This window comes from Rutidosis leptorrhynchoides, chromosome 1, assembly GCF_046630445.1.
Source record: "Rutidosis leptorrhynchoides isolate AG116_Rl617_1_P2 chromosome 1, CSIRO_AGI_Rlap_v1, whole genome shotgun sequence".
NCBI classification, from domain to species: domain Eukaryota; kingdom Viridiplantae; phylum Streptophyta; class Magnoliopsida; order Asterales; family Asteraceae; genus Rutidosis; species Rutidosis leptorrhynchoides.
Window position 1 is genome coordinate 336453155 of NC_092333.1, and position 18618 is coordinate 336471772.

Consider the following 18618-nt stretch of genomic DNA (forward strand, 5'->3'; position numbering starts at 1 on the left):
CGTCACGGCGCGACACATAAAGGGAAAATAAGCCCTCCTTAACCCACTTCCTGATCCTGGTTCGCTTGATATGCCGCGGCGCGGACTCATTTGCCGCGGCGCGGCTTAAGGCTGCATCTGGACAGCTTGACCACCTTAAACAATTTTTGATGTTATTAAATTTGTAAAATCCAAACCCGCTTCCTATATTCACCTAGCCTTCTACAATAGTCTCACAAGACTTAAAGCTAACAAAACCCATGTTTAAACTTATATATATATGCACACATTATCAAGTATATATATATATATATATATATATATATATATATATATATATATATATATACACACACATATATTCGTACATTTACGCATAAGCTAACGAGTTATAGACGTACAAATGATTAAGTAGGTACCTTTCGATACGTACGGGAAAACGGGGTGTTACATCAATAATCATGTTAATGTAAGGTTTTCATGTCATCCAACATACCAAAACGAAGCTAATGATGCTAGTAACACTTTTAACACATAAGATTTAACATCTAACAACATTTAATCAACCAAAATCAAAGAGTTAACTAACCTATTTCAAGTGTTCATGCTAGTTATGTCAAATAACAAGATTGAGCATACAAATTACATACACGACATCACAATGAGCCATAGACACTAATTAACACCATTTCAAGTCAAAAATACTAAGAACATGAAATCTAGAGTTTTTAGAAAGTTACCTAAATGAGATGAAATTAGTATCAAGTTGTAGAGGATGAAGAGAGGATTCCAAATGTGTGATCGGATTTGTTGTGAGCTTCCTAGATCGAATTTGGATGATGATTCAATTAATTTGGGTGTTGAGAGAAAAAGATGAAAGTAAGAAAAGAGAGAAAAGAGATAAGAGAGAAATGAATGGTGGGTGGTGGGAGGTGGGTGACTAGTTAACCTAAGTTTGGCCAAGTGACGAGATTAGTCCCTCAAGTTTGTAGTCGGGTGCGGAAATTAACCGAACGAATTATTTCAAAACGCTAGTGTAAACGAGAGATGTTATAATTAAATAAAGAAAATATTGGAAACATTTATTAACGGGGATATGAATTTAAATAACGAAAGATATTATCTAGAAAAAAAAGACGGTGTTAAAATAAATTTAACGGAAAAAGGCGGGATGTTACATTATCTCGAAATGTCGTTATGTGGACAAGGGGTGTAAATATTTTCAAGGCTATTATGAGGACGAAAAACACAATCCAAGGCGAAGTGGAAAAACCGAGCAATGCTTTTACGAAGGTGCGGTAAAAGCGTATTGTATGAATGAGCAAAAACCATGGGCGTTTAAAAAGGCTTGGGAATTTTTGAAAGTCAAACCGAAGTGGCTTAAGCCTACTGCGGTTAGTGGAGTTATTTATGGTAGAGGTTTGAGGGATGAGGAGGAGGATGCGGTCCACACGATTGACATCACGGATGATCGTCCTGATAATGTGATTTTAGGTAATGATGCGATTCAAGGACCCATTGGTAGGGATCGAGCAAAGATAGCGTCTAGGACTTCCGCATCTTCGGATGCGACGCAAAGCTCTCGTTCAATAAACTCTTCAAAATTTGAGGATTTATGTGAACAAGTTAACGAGTACGAAGTTGTAAAGAAAGAGCTTCACGAAATGGACATAATCACCAAGCCGGAACGTACGAAAGCCGCCCTTAAACCCACAAATTTTTTGTCGTCCTTGGACATTATTAACATACCGAACCCAAAGGAGAGGAAGCATTGCATGAAGATGAAGAACTTGCTCGAAGAGTACGGCGACTTAATTCAGTTGTCGAATGAGGGGACGAGTACTTTAATATTTATATCATTGTAATTTAGGACTAAATAAAGTAATTTAGGACTTTTATTTTTTGTAAATTTCTATTTCTATTTTTAGGACTTTTATAATGTAAATGTATTATCTCTTCTCTCTTCTCTCTTCTCTCTTACACTAATAAGAAACCCATAAATGCAAGATATATTCTAAAAATAATCAATCCTAGCCATCCATCCATCCAAATAAACCATTCAATCTTATCCCTCCATCACAACAAATCTTGAAAATCACGTGATAAGTCTAATTCCCTATGCTAAATTCTCCACAGTACCCTTATAGCAGAAAGATCACGCGCAATTCAATTCGAAATTTAGGGGTTCAATCAGAATACGCTCTCTACGTATCATCAAAATCTCTGATTCATCTATCCATCCATAAAAATCAATGAATATCGCTAACTTCATCATCCATCCAAACAAACCTATTTTCCTCTAAAAAAAAAAAAATGGACGACCGTAATAGCAGAAGAAAAAGGTATGTTCTGATTATGATCTCAATTATACACAAATGTTAATCGGGTACCAATATAATTTTTTGATTCCAATTGTATAAGTACATGTCGATTCCTTCAATTTCTCTAATCAATCACCTGCAGTTGATTGCAACTGAATGGAATCGTTTTGGTATTCAACCTAAAGTTTAAAAGCTCAGGTAATCACAATTTATTTAATTACTTCTAATTATTGTATTCAAATTGAATCATGAAATATGATTATTACTGCTATAGTCTACTGTAATTAACTGTGTATATTGTGTTCTCGAATGACCTATACATCTGATCAACTGTATGATAGTAACAAATTCAAAGTAGCGATCTTATGTATGTTTGAGTTTTTATTATAATTGTGAGTCTGATTCATCTTATATGAAGGGTAAAATATTATATGAATTTGTGTAGTAACAAATGAATGATGATAATGAAAGATCTCTTATTTCACCAAGTAAGAGCCCTTTTTAATGGTATTTTGATCTTTTTCTTATTCCGTTCGTGTTGTTATAAAAATGGCTATACAATGATCACCATCTAGGATTGAAGTAGACATTCAATGTCGATTAATAGCGATGTGGATCATCAATTTAATAGCGAGAAAAATTAATTACATTCCGGTGAGTCTACAACTTTGTTCTCCTAATGCTTTTATAATCACAACGATGCAAATTAGGTTTTTATTGTTCGTCACTCAAGTTTTTTAGAGTTTTTTTTTTGTTTTCTCTTGATTCTGTAGGTAGGTAATAAATATACACATCAATTTCATTTTTAAGGTTTTGTTGTTCTACTTAGTGATGTTTATATATTGTGCATGTAGATGAACTTAAACACTTAAGATGGCAGATCTTTTTCATGACCAACTGTTTAATGATAGCCTGACATGGAAGTTATAGCTACTTTTTCATACTCAAGTATGGTGCACACCAACTGTTTGTTGAAAGTCCATAATGAAATTTACCTTATGATGGCATATATATATGATAGAGATATGATTATGTAGGCATTATTTTTTATGTTTAATAATTTCAAATTGGCTCATACTTGGATACAGGAGATCAAGACCTTTTCAAATTTGGAAGGCTTCTTAGTCATCAAATGTTTGTAAGTCTCCAACTGACCGAGGTAAGTTTACTAAATGGAGACCGAGTTAATGAAGAATAATTGATTTTATACATATTAAGTGATTTAGTACAATTGTTGAATTTTTTTTTTTTTTTTTTTTTTTTTTTTTTTTTTTTTTTTTTTTTTGAAAAGCAATTGTTGTTGAATTTTATTAATATAACTAATAACCAATTCTGATTGGGATGTTATGCCAAGTCTGTGAAAATCTTTGATATTTAATTTCTACGATTCATGTATGTAAATATGTAATTATTTGGATCCTCTTGTTGCTTTCTAAATCATATGATTTTGTAACATGCCTGCTGTTACCTACAACAGAAAGTGAATGTGTTGGAAAAAATTACTATAATTTTATTATTGCATTGAAAGTGGGTGTTTTTATATGATAGAGGAAGAAAAATATTCTATCTAATATGGCAGGTAACCAAGATGATGATTACACCACCGACGATGATTACAATGAGTGATTACAGTTACTCCTTTAAGTAATTTCTTTTTACTTGGTTCCTTCCTATTAATACAGAGTACTATTTTTGATTAACCAGAACACTATTAGCAATAGTTTGATGATAATGACAAGTAGGAAAAGAGAACTTTGTCATGTTTATGAGCACGTCGTCTTAAGTGGAGATGCAGAGAATGTAATAAGTTTATGAGCAAGTCATCTTGGGTTTTTTTTACCATTTTTTAGAAGTTTACTTGATGATGGTTCTTTCTTTTGGTTTACCTTTTAGGATTTTGATTCACTAATTAGCTCATTTTATTTGAAGGTAGAAATGTTAGTACATTTTCAAAATTTTTACATGTTGATATATTTATTTATGTTTCAGCCTCTGCTTTGCAGCAAATTGGCTGGAGACAGTTCTGAGTTATGGTCTACATTGCCACTCCTACAAGCTTTATTGCCAGGTCTACCATACTTTCTTTTTTCTGTATTTATTGTCTATAATATGTATATATTATGATGTAGACTGTCAATCTGAATAAAGCAGGGAACTTTAGTCATTATGTGAAACGGTTCAAGTGGGTTATATTTTGTATTGCTTAGAAATTAAAAGTATAACTTTCAGAAGGCACAATGAAAAAGTAAACAAGGCCAAGAAAGTAGAATTCAACCATGTATGGCTTTTTTTTTTCTTTTTTTTTTTTTTTTGCTTCTTTCATCACTCCGTCCAAATTTTAGCGGTTCCAGTCACGTTGAAGACAGTTTCTCTGACTGGAGACAAACCTTCGTGCAACACGCGTTGTCTCAGGTTATATATTTAACAGTTCAAATTATGTTAATTCGCACGTCTAATATTACTTTGTTTGAAATATTACAAAATTCTACATCATCATTTTGTACACGTAACATGTGATTTCTTACATGTTGAAAATCAGTCCCATGTCAACATTTATATATTTCACGCCACTAATTGTTATTAACATTAACTAATTAATCAATTGAAAGCAGGATGTTAATTGGTAAATTAACGACTTTTATATTGATGGAGGTCGTTGTGACATCATTTTCTTCCATGTACCGTCCCCTTCTTCAAAAAAATTCCAGGGATTTATCGTGTTAATATTGTTACTTTCAAAAACATTACACGTTTTTTGTATAACTATAAAAGGGAATTCAAATATAAATTATGATAAGTCAATGTTAATTTTCAAAGACTATATAATTGATGTATCAATTGTTGGTTCAATGATTGGAGGTGGTGTTTACATTCTTGTGGATACAGTAGCTCGAGAGCATTCTGGTCCTGCATTGGCCTTTTTCACCTCCATAATTCTTAGTACATTCAAATTTTATGTTGTTAAATTGTTGAATGTTAATGATTAACATTTGTAATATTTCAGTCTTGCTTGGATAATCGGCTGGGCATGGCTTTGATTTAAGAATATACAAATGTAGGTTCTGCAGTTGCTCGCTGCATTTTTGGTGCATGCATTTTTCATAATATACTTATATGCAGCTCATTATCTTGTTGATTATGTAATGGATACATAGTATTAGGATGCTAATTCGTGAAGTTCCTTGGCTATTTTCCAGCCACTACTTTGGAGGCCCAGATAGCATTTCAACATTTCTGGAATGCAAAATTACTCTAACACGGGAGACGTTGGATGCAGGAAGTAATCAAATTGCAGGTGTCAGGTTCTAACAGATTCACGTAGCATTTCAAAGTATAGATACACCTTTAGACATACAGGTGATTTCTTTTACTCAATTTCAATTTTAACCTGTCAAAATGTATTATATGGGGCACGAGCCAAGAAACTAGGTTGAGTTGGACAATAATACTTTTGTCTATTTTTTTTTTGTACAGAGAATAAACGTGTTAAATATGACTAGGTGAGTTATTATTTCAGTGATATAAATCTATGAATACGGATTTCAACTTTAAAATATCAATATAAACTTTTCGATCCATTTTACAGTATTTTAGTATAACTTCCTTGAATTGTAATTTTTTATTTTCCCTTTGGTGGTCTTATTGTAGTTCATGACTTCATACTGAAACACTCTAACGTCATCGGTTTCTGCTTGGTAAGGTAGACTTTGCATTATCTGCTTTTTGCTAAAGGTGGCAAAGCGGGTAGGTCAAGCAGATTCGGTAAACGGTCAAACAGGTAGCATGTGTTTCAGCATGGTAACAAGTACAAAATTTATATATTCAAACTGTTATTTGGTTGGGTCAGAGTTTGAATATTCAGAATCTGGTATTCATAACTGTTGAGTCCCCAAAATAATTAAAGATTTAATTATGACAAAACTGTAATTTATTTGCACTAAAATGTTATGTGCAGCCAGCACAAGTTTGTTTATGTATAGACAGCAAATATTGTTGTATCGAGTGTTTAGTTTGCTGCTCAGTCTACCAGCACAAGGTAGACAGTGTTCTTCAATTAGCACAGGATGTGTACTCAGCAATTCAAGAATATCAAGTGTCTCAGCAATGAAGAACCAGCACAGCTGGAATCCAGCTTACTACACAAGATAGCTATGCTCCATTACAAGCATAGTAGTTTCTTGAATGGTCTACATCAATTGTACTATTCAACAGAAGTCAAAAACAAAGTTGAACAGGAAAGGACACGCGTCGGCGGCTGACAAGTGACCTTACAAGACCACATGGGAATGCAGAAGTTTAACGCATGTGCAGACATGTGCTATACTTTGTCAATGCCTAGAGAACAAAACATTCTATTTGTTTAAACAAATAGTGGTGCCAAACCGAATTGGGGTGTTCCTGCAAATTGCTACCAAAGAGGAAAAGAGGAGAGCACGCTCTCTGATGCAGTTGTCCCCACAAGTACAGACATCCTATGTACCAGTGGACAATGGAACAATTACACGGATAAAAGGACTACTATAAACTGTTGTATCCACTATTATAACAACTAGTGGTGTGAGTTTTGTTATTTAGAGTTCAAAATGTGTAATAGCTTTAAGTTTATCCTCATAGCAATAATCTAGATAAATCTGTATCAACCAACTATCATTCCGCCAAGGATAATTGTAATTCTTTGTGATTTAATCAATAAAGAATAACAGTTGAAAATTACCTTTGACTCTACTTAAATTACATGCTTGAATACCAAACTGTGATTAATTGGTAAGTTAATTTAAAACGAAATTGTATTCCCCCCCCCCCCCCTAACACTCATGTTGTTAATCAAGGGAACAACAACTGGTATCAGAGCTTCAGTCTTGATAACTTAATATCTTGGATCTGAATTCTCACATGACTGCATACTCAAATACAGCTTACCTTGAAAATGGCTCATCCAATAGACCACCCAAATTTGATGAAGATGAGTATGAAACTTGGAAGGCAAGGTTCATGCTTCACCTGGAGTCTATTGACCCACTTATGCCTGGTATTACCACAGATGGTCCATTTGTCCCAACTGAAACTATTGATAGCATTCCAGCCACTGCTGATACTCCTGCCATTCCTGGCAGAGAGGTTGTTCTCACTCCAGCCAAATGGGATGCTGAGGACAAACGTCGTATTGGACTTGACCCTAAGATCAGAACTCTGTTAGCTATAACTTTACCTAATCACCTGTTCAAACTGATTAAGGGAAAACTGAATGCTAAGCTTATGTTAGACTATCTAGATGTTACTTATGAAGGCATGGATGAGGTTAGGCAGAACAAGATTATTGCTTTGAAAAGAGAGTATGAAATGTTCTTTGCCTATAAGAATGAGACCCTTAAGCAAACCTTCATTAGGTTTAACTCCTTAGTTGCTGACCTGCTTACTTTAAAAATCACAATTTTGAACAAGTAAACAAATTCATTGACTCATTATCTGCCAAATGAAACCAGAGACTGACCCTCTAAGAACCACCCAGACTTTAAAGAACTTTAACATGTCTTCCCTCTATGGTACACTTTGGAACCATGAGAAGGCAGAAGCTAAACTTGAACTAAACCTGAAAGAAAACTTTAAGTCTGCCCCCACCACTTCAGAATCTTCTAAAACAGATGATACTGCTTTTATGGCTGCCGCTAAAAAGAAAGCTCAAAAGGCTTTAGTGGTTCAAAAGTTGACATCAGAAGAAGTGTCAGCTGAAGATGATGTGTATAGTGGTACTGGGTCTGAAGAAAGCAGTGATGATGAAGATGATGTGGAAGGTTTTGCTGAAGGTATGGATTTGCTGACTAGGCAGTTGAAAAGGTTTAATCGTAATAGAACCAGCAAGTCATATAAAGGGAGTAAGAAACCAAGTGCTAGGTATAGCAGCAAATCAGTCAAGAGTCCTAAATCTGAGTGTTACAATTGTGGGAAGGTTGGACATTTTGCTGCTGAATGCATGTCCAGGAAACCTTCAACATCACATGCTAACTCCTTCTCAAAAGCTGATAAGTACAAGAACAAGTACAAAGCTATGAAGGCTCAGCTGAAGGAAAGTGCAAAGGCTGATAAGAAGGGATAGAAGCCAGAAAAGGTTCTAGTTGCCGAGCATCATGATTGGGATGAAACCAGCTCTTCTTCATCTTCTGACAGTGATACTGATGATGATGATGCTGCTTATGCTTCTGGTAAAAACCTGTATTTGATGGCCAAGGAGGATGAGGAGTCTGATGAGGATGATAATGGTAGTACGTTTGTGGCTGATATGAGGGAAGCTGATCGAAAAAAGGATTAACCTCAATAGAAATCTGAAATGTTGTATAAGGCAAATCCAAACGAGTTAAAGCTGGCTCCAAGCAAACCACAGGAGGGATTGCCCCAGTCTCAACTGCTACTTCTGAAAAGAAAGCTGCTATGGAACCTGTTCTTAGCAGGGTAGATGAACAGGCATAGGGGGAGCAAGAAAAGGATGTTATTGTTTCTACTGATGAGCTCTCTATTTTTGCTACTGGTGTTGGTGCTACTGATTTGTCTACTGGTGGTACTGATACTAGTGCTGTTGCTTCTACTACTGCTGGCTCTACTTGAGACATTGTGGATGCTGGCTCCACAGATCTTACTGTGCATGCGGAGCTAGCTACTGCTGATGTTTCTGCTGCTCCTCCTACAGTCTCCGGTATTGCTACTTCAACCACTGATTCTGAAGTGGTTGATGAGATAATAATGGAACCTCCTCCTGCACTTGAAAAGGTTATTGGAAACATTGTTAAGGAGGTTCTTGATTTTGATATCGCTGGCACTACCACTGTTACTCCTCCTACTTCTACTGAGGATATTACTACAGGTGGTGACCAGGATGACATGGTGCTTACTGATGAGCTTCTCGCAGCAAATGCTGCCTATTCTCCACATGTCACTGGTTCTACTGAACCTATTTTGGATGCTGGTACCTCTGCTACTGCTACCACTGATTCTTCTCAGGCTACTGCTTCTGCTGAGAAGAAACCATATGTGTGCCAGGTACCAGATCCTGATGAAGTTGTCCCTAACTTCATATTCCGGGGAGCTTCTATTACTTCCAAGATTGCCTTGCTGGTGGATCAGTTGACTATTGATTCTCAAAGTGCTTTAATCTCAGCCAGCAAACTACCAAGAGATGAGCTGGTTGACCTATTGTCTCAGCTGGATCGACCAGCAAGAGAAGAAGTTTATGAGAGGCTGGCCACCCTGCAATAAATCAATGAGCAGCCATACTACCATTACTTTGGTATGGCTCCAGCTGCCTCTCCATGCCCTGGTACTTGGAGGCCTCTCAAGTTCATTATCGATCCTACTACTGGTAAGTGTGTGATGCAGAATGTCCCTGATTCGTCAGTACCTTCTGATTCTTCAGCTTCTTCCTCATCATCTCCTTTATCTGATGGTGATGCTGATAAAGGTGCTGGTAAGGGTGAGCCAGTCACTCATGATAATGTGACTGATAATGCGACTGGTTCCAAAGACACACTAGTGGATCTTACTGATGATGCTGATAATGATGCTGACAAGGATACCAGTAGTTCTAAACCTTCGGGTGAAGGTAAAAATGATGGTGATCATGGTGATGATTCAGATTCTAATCTTCCACCTCCACCTCCACCACCCCACGGAGGTGATCCTATTATCGCTGCTAGTTATCGCCCCTCAACCAGTAGTTTTGATCCTACTGAGGTGGCTGCTATTTCTACACTGGCTGTTTATCGTACAGTAGCCAGAATCACACCAGATGTACTAAGAACCATCGACACTACTCTTGTTGATCGAATGACTGAAGCCATACGCAGAGCTGGGGATGTTACAACTTCCACTATTGAAGCCCAGCTCAAACAAGTATGTGATTTTGCTGATCTTGTGGTGGATGCCATTGTCCAACACCATGAAGAAGAGGAGTACCTAAAAATGCGAATCATCTCTCACAATGAATACACTGATCATATTGCCCGTCTTCAAGATGAACTTGATGCTGTTAATAGAAAGATTCTCTTTCTCAATGAGGAGAATAGGGTTTTAGAAGAGAGATTGGATTCGCAGGAACAGCAAATGGCCACAATGGTTCCTGCCGCTGCTTATGTTCAAATGGTGGAGACTATGCAACGAATGGCTGCCCTACAAGCCGATGTTAGGGCTACTGTTGATCAAATGGCCATGGGTGTTGCAAGGAATGAAGTCAGAACTTCAAACCTATGTCTCAGGCAATATGGTGTAGATCCTGGTGCCCATCTATCTCCTGCTGATGCTGACTGGAACAACTTTGCTTATTCTGTTTCTGAGTCAGATAGTGATCTTGATGCACAGGTCTCCCCTGCTCATCCTTCTGCCCCTGCTGATGACAAAAAGGGGGGAGAAGAAGTCTAAAAAGAAATTTAAAAAGAGAAAACAATCTGAGGGGGAGCATGAGCATGAAAACGCTCCAAAACAGCAAAGGAGGGATGGTGATGATGGTGGTGATGATGGTACTGGTCAAGGTTCTAGCACTAAGCCCAGCAACGCTCATACTGAAGCAGGTGTCCAGGCAGCTGGTGAATCTCAACCCAGTGTGTCTGCCACATCTGTGGATGATATTGGTTCTGGCAGTAAGCCCATTGATGTGTCTGAACTGGATTTAGCTGAATCTTTTGTTGTCTCTCAAACTATTGAAGGAAAAATGAAAAGAAAACTAGAGAGGCATCAGAAGAGACATCATGAACTAGATGCTGCTTTCAACGCTAAATTTGAGGCATTTGCTGCTCTAAAACGACACAAAATTGAGCATGTACGATCCCTCGATCCTGAAAAGCGTGAAATTCATGATGAACTTCTCAGCATTGCTGAACACAAAAGGGCTGCTTTGAAAAGAAATGCCAAGTTCATGGTGAAATATGATAGAAAGAAATCAAAGTTGTATACTGAGCGAGCAGAAAGAATTAAGAAGATGACTCCTGAAGAGATGAAAGATTACTTAGCTTCTACTGAGTCAGGAGGGGTTAGAGCTGATGTTTTCATGAAATGGCTAGATGCAATGTTAGAAACCAGCCAATCCTCTCGACCAGCATCTTCTGCTCAACTAGCTGCACATCAACAGCCATCAGACATCATCAAACTTGATGAGGATGAATTAGCTGAGAGGGAACACTTAGAAATTGTTCCCTATCTGCCTCCACAAGAACCAGTATCAACACAAAAACCATCAGCTGAACCCATGCCAATCGATAAACAAAGGATAAAATCTGCTCCTAGGGACAACCAGCCCCTAAGGAAAGGACCCTTATTTGAGGCAGCTGATGAAGATATTGCGGCAGTTGTGCCAGATGATACTGATCAGTCAGCTGGTATCAAAGACACAACAAGTAATGCTGTGATAGAAGACCCCGCCAGTAGTGTGCTGCTAGGTGTAACAAGTGTTGAAGACCCATCTAAGGTGACTGAGCTGAGTGCTAAACAAGATACTAATACTGTTGATCCTACTAATTTTACAGTCTAGGGCAGAGGATATCATCTATTTGTTCAATCAACTATCTCTGCCCGGACTCTTGCTTATTTTAACAGGATACAGGATGAACGTATTGATCAGTTTTCAGTAAGTTCTACTGGCATTGTAGAATCAATCATGTATCCTCCATCTTCCCCAATACGTCATGATAAACACACAACTTGGGAAGATGATTCAGTTGCACGAGGTGATCCAGATCTAAGAAGGATGAATCCAGATGAAAGAGAAGCTTACAGGCTGGAGGTCACTGTACCTGAATTGCTTGAGCAAAGACAAGCAGCTATTTTTGAAAGGATACGCCAAGTTAGATTGCTGCATCATCTACTTGATCAGCCATTCTATATCACTGCCTTGACTTATGGCATTGAAATTGGTATGTACCTAAATAACAGTGGTCAAAGGCTACATACTGATGAAGAGAAAGCTCAATTTCATGAGGCTCGGCAACTGGATATGGATCTGAGGCAATATCGTGATGCCCTTAAAACTGCTGAGGGCAGGGAGATGATTGCAACAGCAAAATCCCTCAACATTATTGCCAATGACTATCTTTTGGGTCTACAAGTTGAAAGGCAAAGAAGGGAGGATGCTGATGCTGAACTTGCTGAGAGGCTAAGGCTTCAGGAAGAAGAAGCTAAGTTGGCTGCTGATAAGAAGCAAGAGGCTGAGTCCCTCAAGTTAGCCAGAGCTATTGTTAAAGAACAGGATAAGGCATTCGATAAACTAGAAGCTGCTGAGAAAGCACCTGCTGATGCTCCTATAGAAACTGAACGTACAATAGAATTATCTGATCATTACTATAGGAGCAGATATGGTAATGTGCTAACCAGAAGATCAAATCCAAGCAAGATCATCAAGGTGCACAAAGGCACAAAAAGGGCTTTCTCTGTCAACAGAGAAGGTAATGTTCAGGAAAGAATTGACTACACTGAACTGAGAACCTTAGGGTTCAGTGAATGGATGGAGATACTACAGTACTTTATTGGCAAAGGTAAAAGTGATATCAAAGATACACTGAAACCTGAACTTCAAGAGCTCTTCAACAAAGCAGTAAAGTATGGGAATGCACCAGTAGTGAATGTAGAAGAAGTTCTTTCTCAAAAGCCTAAAGGTAAGAAATCTACTGGTGAAGGACCAAACAGAAGAGATCCTATCATTCTACCTCCTCAGATTTCAGTATTTGACCCTGCTGAAGTGCCTTACTTATTTCCTGAAGCCTGGGCAGCCCTCAAAGTGAAAGAAGAAGAGCTATCTAAAGATGAAAAAGAAAAAGATAAAGATAAAGACAGATAGCTTTCTTGTGTTATAATTGTATCTTTTGTTATTTCATTTTTCATTATACTATTTTGTAAATGTATGTATATACTCTGCTGTAGTGAAAATGAAATGAGTTTATCTTCAAAATCATATCATTTTATAAGATATAGATAACTCAGCAAAAGATCCCAAAACAAACCTAAAAGGGACAAATTTACTGCCTATTTTTCATTAAGTCCCTTAGTGCTGGCTTTATTGTCTTCTCTTAATGTCATAGGTTTTGTCATCATCAAATAGGGGGAGATTATTGAGTCCTCAAAATAATTAAGGATTTAATTATGACAAAACTGTAATTTATTTGCACTAAAATGTTATGTGCAGCCAGCACAAGTTTTTTTATGTATAGACAGCAAATATTGCTGTGTCGAGTGTTTAGTTTGCTGCTCACTCTACCAGCACAAGGTAGACAGTATTCTTCAATTAGCACAGGATGTGTACTCAGCAATTCAAGAATATCAAGTGTCTCAGCAATGAAGAACTAGCACAGCTAGAATGCAGCTTACTACACAAGACAGCTATGATCCATTACAAGCATAGTAGTTTCCTGAATGGTCTACATCAATTGTACTATTTAACAGAAGTCAAAGACAAAGTTGAACAGGAAAGGACACGCGTCAGCGGCTGACAAGTGACCTTACAAGACCATATGGGAATGCAGAAGTTTAACGCATGTGCAGACATGTGTTATACTTTGTCAATGCCTAGGGAACACAACATTCTATTTGTTTAAATAAATAGTGGTGCCAAACCGAATTGGGGTGTTCCTGCAAATAGCTACCAAAGAGGAAAGAGGAGAGCACGCTCTCTGATGCAGTTGTCCCCACAAGTACAGACATCCTATGTACCAGTGGACAATGGAACAATTACACGGATAAAAGGACGACTATAAATTATTGTATCCACTATTGTAACAACTAGTGGTTTGGGTTTTGTTATTTAGAGTCCAAAACGTGTAATAGCTTTAAGTTTATCCTCATAGCTATAATCTAGGTAAATCTGTATCAACCAACTATCATTCCACCAAGGATAGTTGTAATTCTTTGTGATTTAATCAATAAAGAATAACAGTTGAAAATTACCTTTGACTCTACTTAAATTACATGCTTGAATACTAAACTATGATTAATTGGTAAGTTAATTTAAAAATAAATTGTATTCACTGTTGTTAATCAAGGGACCAACAATAACCTTGATGAAATTATGTGATTGAAAGTAAGTAAAATTCCAATTCAGTTAGTTATTTATTTGGTTTTTTTTTTAATTAATTCAAACTATCTGATAAGTTCTTAAATTCTTGATTGGTAGAACTACCATGAACCTAAAAGTTATGAAATTTATGTACAACTAGATTCAGATTTATGATGAAATTTATATTGGCGTACATGATGATGATAAGTTATGTTTATATCATATGTCTATTTAACATTTATCACATTTCTAAAATTCCCGACTTTGTTTATGCCTATATTTGCAGGCAGGGGAGTTGATCTCAATCGAAATTGGAGTGTAGATTGGGGGGAAAAAGAGAAGGTTAGTATAAAATTTTAAATACTGAAAATCAAATGTGGCAAAATTGTCAGGCTAGGCATGTTGGATGGTGGGTCAAAACTACAATGAATTGACATTGGTTACTATTAGTACCATACTATGTCAGGTTGGGTTGACCTGATCCTTTTGCCTATTTCATTAACTAAACAACTAGCAGTTATAATTACCAAAACAATTTGATATTCAATAAAACAATTGAAAAGGTTTCAGATGAAAGACTATCCAAATCGAGTATTTCATAAATAAATTCTTCAGAATTGTCGCCTGCAAATATGTAATGGCATTCTTCACATTTTTGTGTGTGTGTGGATGTATAGTACTACTACTGATCATATACATACTTATGTATATGTATATATTTAAGTGCGAAAGGACATTTGAAGGCGAAAGCACAAGACAACTGAACCGCAGTGTGAATGCGGTGGGATTGCGCAGAACATTAAAGAGTGCGAAGGCTTCTCGCAGTGTTTATGCGGAATGCCTAAGTGCCCGCACAACTTACTTCCGCGTAACTCCTAGACCTATAAATAGGGAGCTTGGCCTCTCATTTTAGGTTGTTGATTCTGGAAGGGTTGCCCTAGCCATATTGATTTCTCTCGTGACTTTGCCCGAGACTAAATCATTATTTGGTTAAGGTAATTTACGAAGACCGGGACATGGTTGTTGTTCGTTTAGCACTTAACGAAATATGACAATAAGGTCCCAAAACCATAATCGACATCCATTATACCCCCTCATTGCACTCAATCCTTGATTAACCGTAATTGGATAATCTAGGATTGATCAATTGGCGTCATCCGTGGGACACGAATAGAATTGAAATGAGAAATTCGCGTTCGTTTTAATCGAGCTATTCAACTCATTTTTTAATTCTAATCGTGTTGTTTTCTGTCTTATATTGCAGGAATAAGTAATTTGTGCAACAGCAGTTGCGTGCAAAGCGAAATGACGAAGCAACAACATCTTTCGTTTACTAAGAAAGTTGTAAATGAGAATTTGAAAGTGCGTAAAGCGCACAAAGCTTGTGTAAGCGAAAGCTCGCCAGCAAAACTGAACAAAGAAGAAGATGCGAGAATAATAAGCACAATACATAAGAAAAAAGGATTTAAAAAGCGAAAAGCAGTAGAAATGTTTGATCAATTGCTTACTGCATTACCTACATTGATTGCGCCTGTTGATGGTGAAATATTATATCTTTACATTTCGGTCGTGAATGAAGCATTTGGCTCAGTACTTATCGCGGAAAGGAACAAAGTTCAAAAGCCAGTCTATTTTGTTAGCAAGGCGCTTGCGGGAAGTGAAATAAATTATGCGCCGATAGAAAATTTTATTTACGCGTTAGTTTTAACTTCACGGCGATTGTGCAGATACTTTCAAGGTCATCCAATACATGTTTTAACTGATTTGCCGGTTAAAAATGTGTTGAACAAACCTGCGGTATCTGGAAGACTTGCCCAATGGGCGATAGAGCTTGGAGCATTTGAAATATCATATATACTGAAAGGACCCGTTCATATACATTATAAACGATTCACAATAGTTGATTACATTGCGAGGTATTTGGCCTCTATATGATACATTTTACAAACATTGCATTCGTTTTTAAAAGACAAACTTTCTTTACATCGAAAATTGACAGGCATGCATACCATTTCATAATATCCACTATCCAACTATAAATTGATTTAATAATAATCTTTGATGAACTCAATGACTCGAATGCAACGTTCTTCGAAATATGCTATGAAAGACTCCAAGTAATATCTTTAAAATGAGCAAATGCACAGTGGAAGATTTCTTTAACACCTGAGAATAAACATGCTTTAATGTGTCAACCAAAAGGTTGGTGAGTTCATTAGTTTATCATAATCATTTATTTTCATCATTTTAATAGACCACAAGAATTTCATTTTCAGTTCTCATAAATATACGTCCCATGCATAGAGACAAAAATAATCATTCATATGGTGAACACCTGGTAACCGACATTAACTAGATACATATAAGAATATCCCCTATCATTCCGGGATCCTCCTTCGGACATGATATAAATTTCGAAGTACTAAAGCATCCGGTACTTTGGATGGGGTTTGTTAGGCCCAATAGATCTATCTTTAGGATTCGCGTCAATTAGGGTGTCTGTTCCCTAATTCTTAGATTACCAGACTTAATAAAAAGGGGCATATTCGATTTCGATAATTCAACCATAGAATGTAGTTTCACGTACTTGTGTCTATTTTGTAAATCATTTATAAAACCTGCATGTATTCTCATCCCAAAAATATTAGATTTTAAAAGTGGGACTATAACTCACGTATCAATATTGAGATTCAATATTGCAGGAAAGGTACGTAGACGCAACGGAAATGATAAACACTATATTGACCTCACGAGCATACCCATGAACCATACTCAATCACCTCCATAGCTATAACCCATAATTTCCTTAATCCTATCCTACTCGAAAAACAATTTCGAAATCACTCGGACAACACTCCGTCGTAATATTTTATGTATACTAATAATATCTTGAAATAATACGGAGTAAATATATATATGTAAATCGATTGAGAGAGTTTAGAGAAAATATTTTCAAGTTTCTATGAAATAATGAAACCTATTGAATTATATTTATAATAGATTTTTGAATTATTAAAGTGAATTATTAAAGTATGAATTATTAAAGTGAATTATTAAAGTATGAATTATTAAAGTGAATTATTAAAGTATGAATTATTAAAGTGAATTATTAAAGTATAAATTATTAAAGTATGAATTATTAAAGTGAATTATTAAAGTTAAAGTAAAGTAAAAATAAAGTAAAGGTAAAGTTTAAGTATAGTAAAAGTATAAAACTATGTATGTATTATACGCGTATAAATATATATAATATTAATTTAAATCGTTATATATATTTAATAAAATAAAATATAAATATCGTTATCTTTATCATACTAGTTAAGTAATGAGTTGTCAAAAGTGGTTCTAGATATTTATAAAAGTTATATACGTTTTAATAATAAAGTTCTTTTTAAACTGAAAACGTTTTTGTACGTTTGAAACTAAATAGATCAATCGAGTCTTTATGAGATTCAATCTTCCACTATCCTTTGTCTAGTTCTCAATGATTGACAATTTGTTCTTATTTATAAATTACTTTACCATTTTCCGAATATTGTTAAAATGGAAAGATTTCTCAAATCAACGTGGGCCTTTCAACAGAGACTTGTAATCATAATTTAATATATCTAATAATTCAATCATTTGATCTTATCTTCTAATTCCATTGATAAACATTTTGAAACAGATACAATCATATAAATTATTTAATCTAATATTTTGTTTACGTTTTAAGTTATAATATATATACACATATACATATATAATCATATTCGTTTAATGGTTCGTGAATCGTTGGAACTTGGTCGAGGTTGAATGAATGTATGAACATAGTTTAAAATTCTTGAAATTTAACTTAACAAATATTGCTTATTGTGTCGGAAACATATAAAGATTAAAGTTTAAATTTGGTTGGAAATTTCCGGGTTGTCACAGTACCTACCCGTTAAAGAAATTTCGTCCCGAAATTTAAGTGGAAAGGTCGTGAATGATAATAAGTATGTTTTCATGATACATACGGGCTGAAAATTAGAGTTTTATCATCAGCGAATAATTTGGATAAACAATCCATTTATATGAAGAGTACGAATGAAGCTAACATAGAAGAGTGAAATGAGTAAGTGTAGATTCATCTTATCATTTGACGTAGATATGATTGATTCCCAGATTTCAAGGGATTTGAAGAAAAATCTTCTTAATAAGATTTGACTCTCCGGTAATCAAGGAAATTAGGATCCGCTTTAAATGCGATCGTCCATTTTAATTATTCTGTCGAAGATTTTCTTATAAATTCACCTCCTTCGTTTCCTTACA

The 18618-nt window shown here is 35.9% G+C and overlaps 1 protein-coding gene across 13 annotated transcripts; it reads left to right on the forward strand.

Moving 5' to 3' along the window:
• Positions 1 to 2157: 2157 nt before the first annotated feature.
• On the forward strand, positions 2158 to 15792 carry LOC139870365 (uncharacterized). 13 transcript variants are annotated; one of them, XR_011766551.1, is made up of 9 exons: positions 2158 to 2321; positions 2443 to 2498; positions 3155 to 3248; positions 3389 to 3459; positions 3880 to 3944; positions 4290 to 5355; positions 5498 to 6105; positions 14612 to 14667; positions 15590 to 15792. XR_011766551.1 is itself a non-coding variant. In XM_071858197.1 (8 exons), exons 3-7 carry the CDS (start codon positions 3218 to 3220, stop codon positions 5316 to 5318), a joined length of 246 nt encoding a protein of 81 aa, XP_071714298.1. In that variant the 5' UTR covers positions 2158 to 2321; positions 2443 to 2498; positions 3155 to 3217; the 3' UTR covers positions 5319 to 5355; positions 5498 to 6997. The 13 variants fall into 13 exon arrangements, 1 of the variants encoding a protein (XP_071714298.1); XR_011766554.1 differs by lacking the exons at positions 14612 to 14667; positions 15590 to 15792 and adding an exon at positions 6256 to 6997 and having other exon boundaries at positions 5498 to 5800; positions 6005 to 6105; XR_011766552.1 differs by lacking the exons at positions 14612 to 14667; positions 15590 to 15792 and having other exon boundaries at positions 5498 to 5657; positions 5775 to 5800; positions 5949 to 6997.
• The last annotated feature ends 2826 nt before the right edge of the window (positions 15793 to 18618 follow it).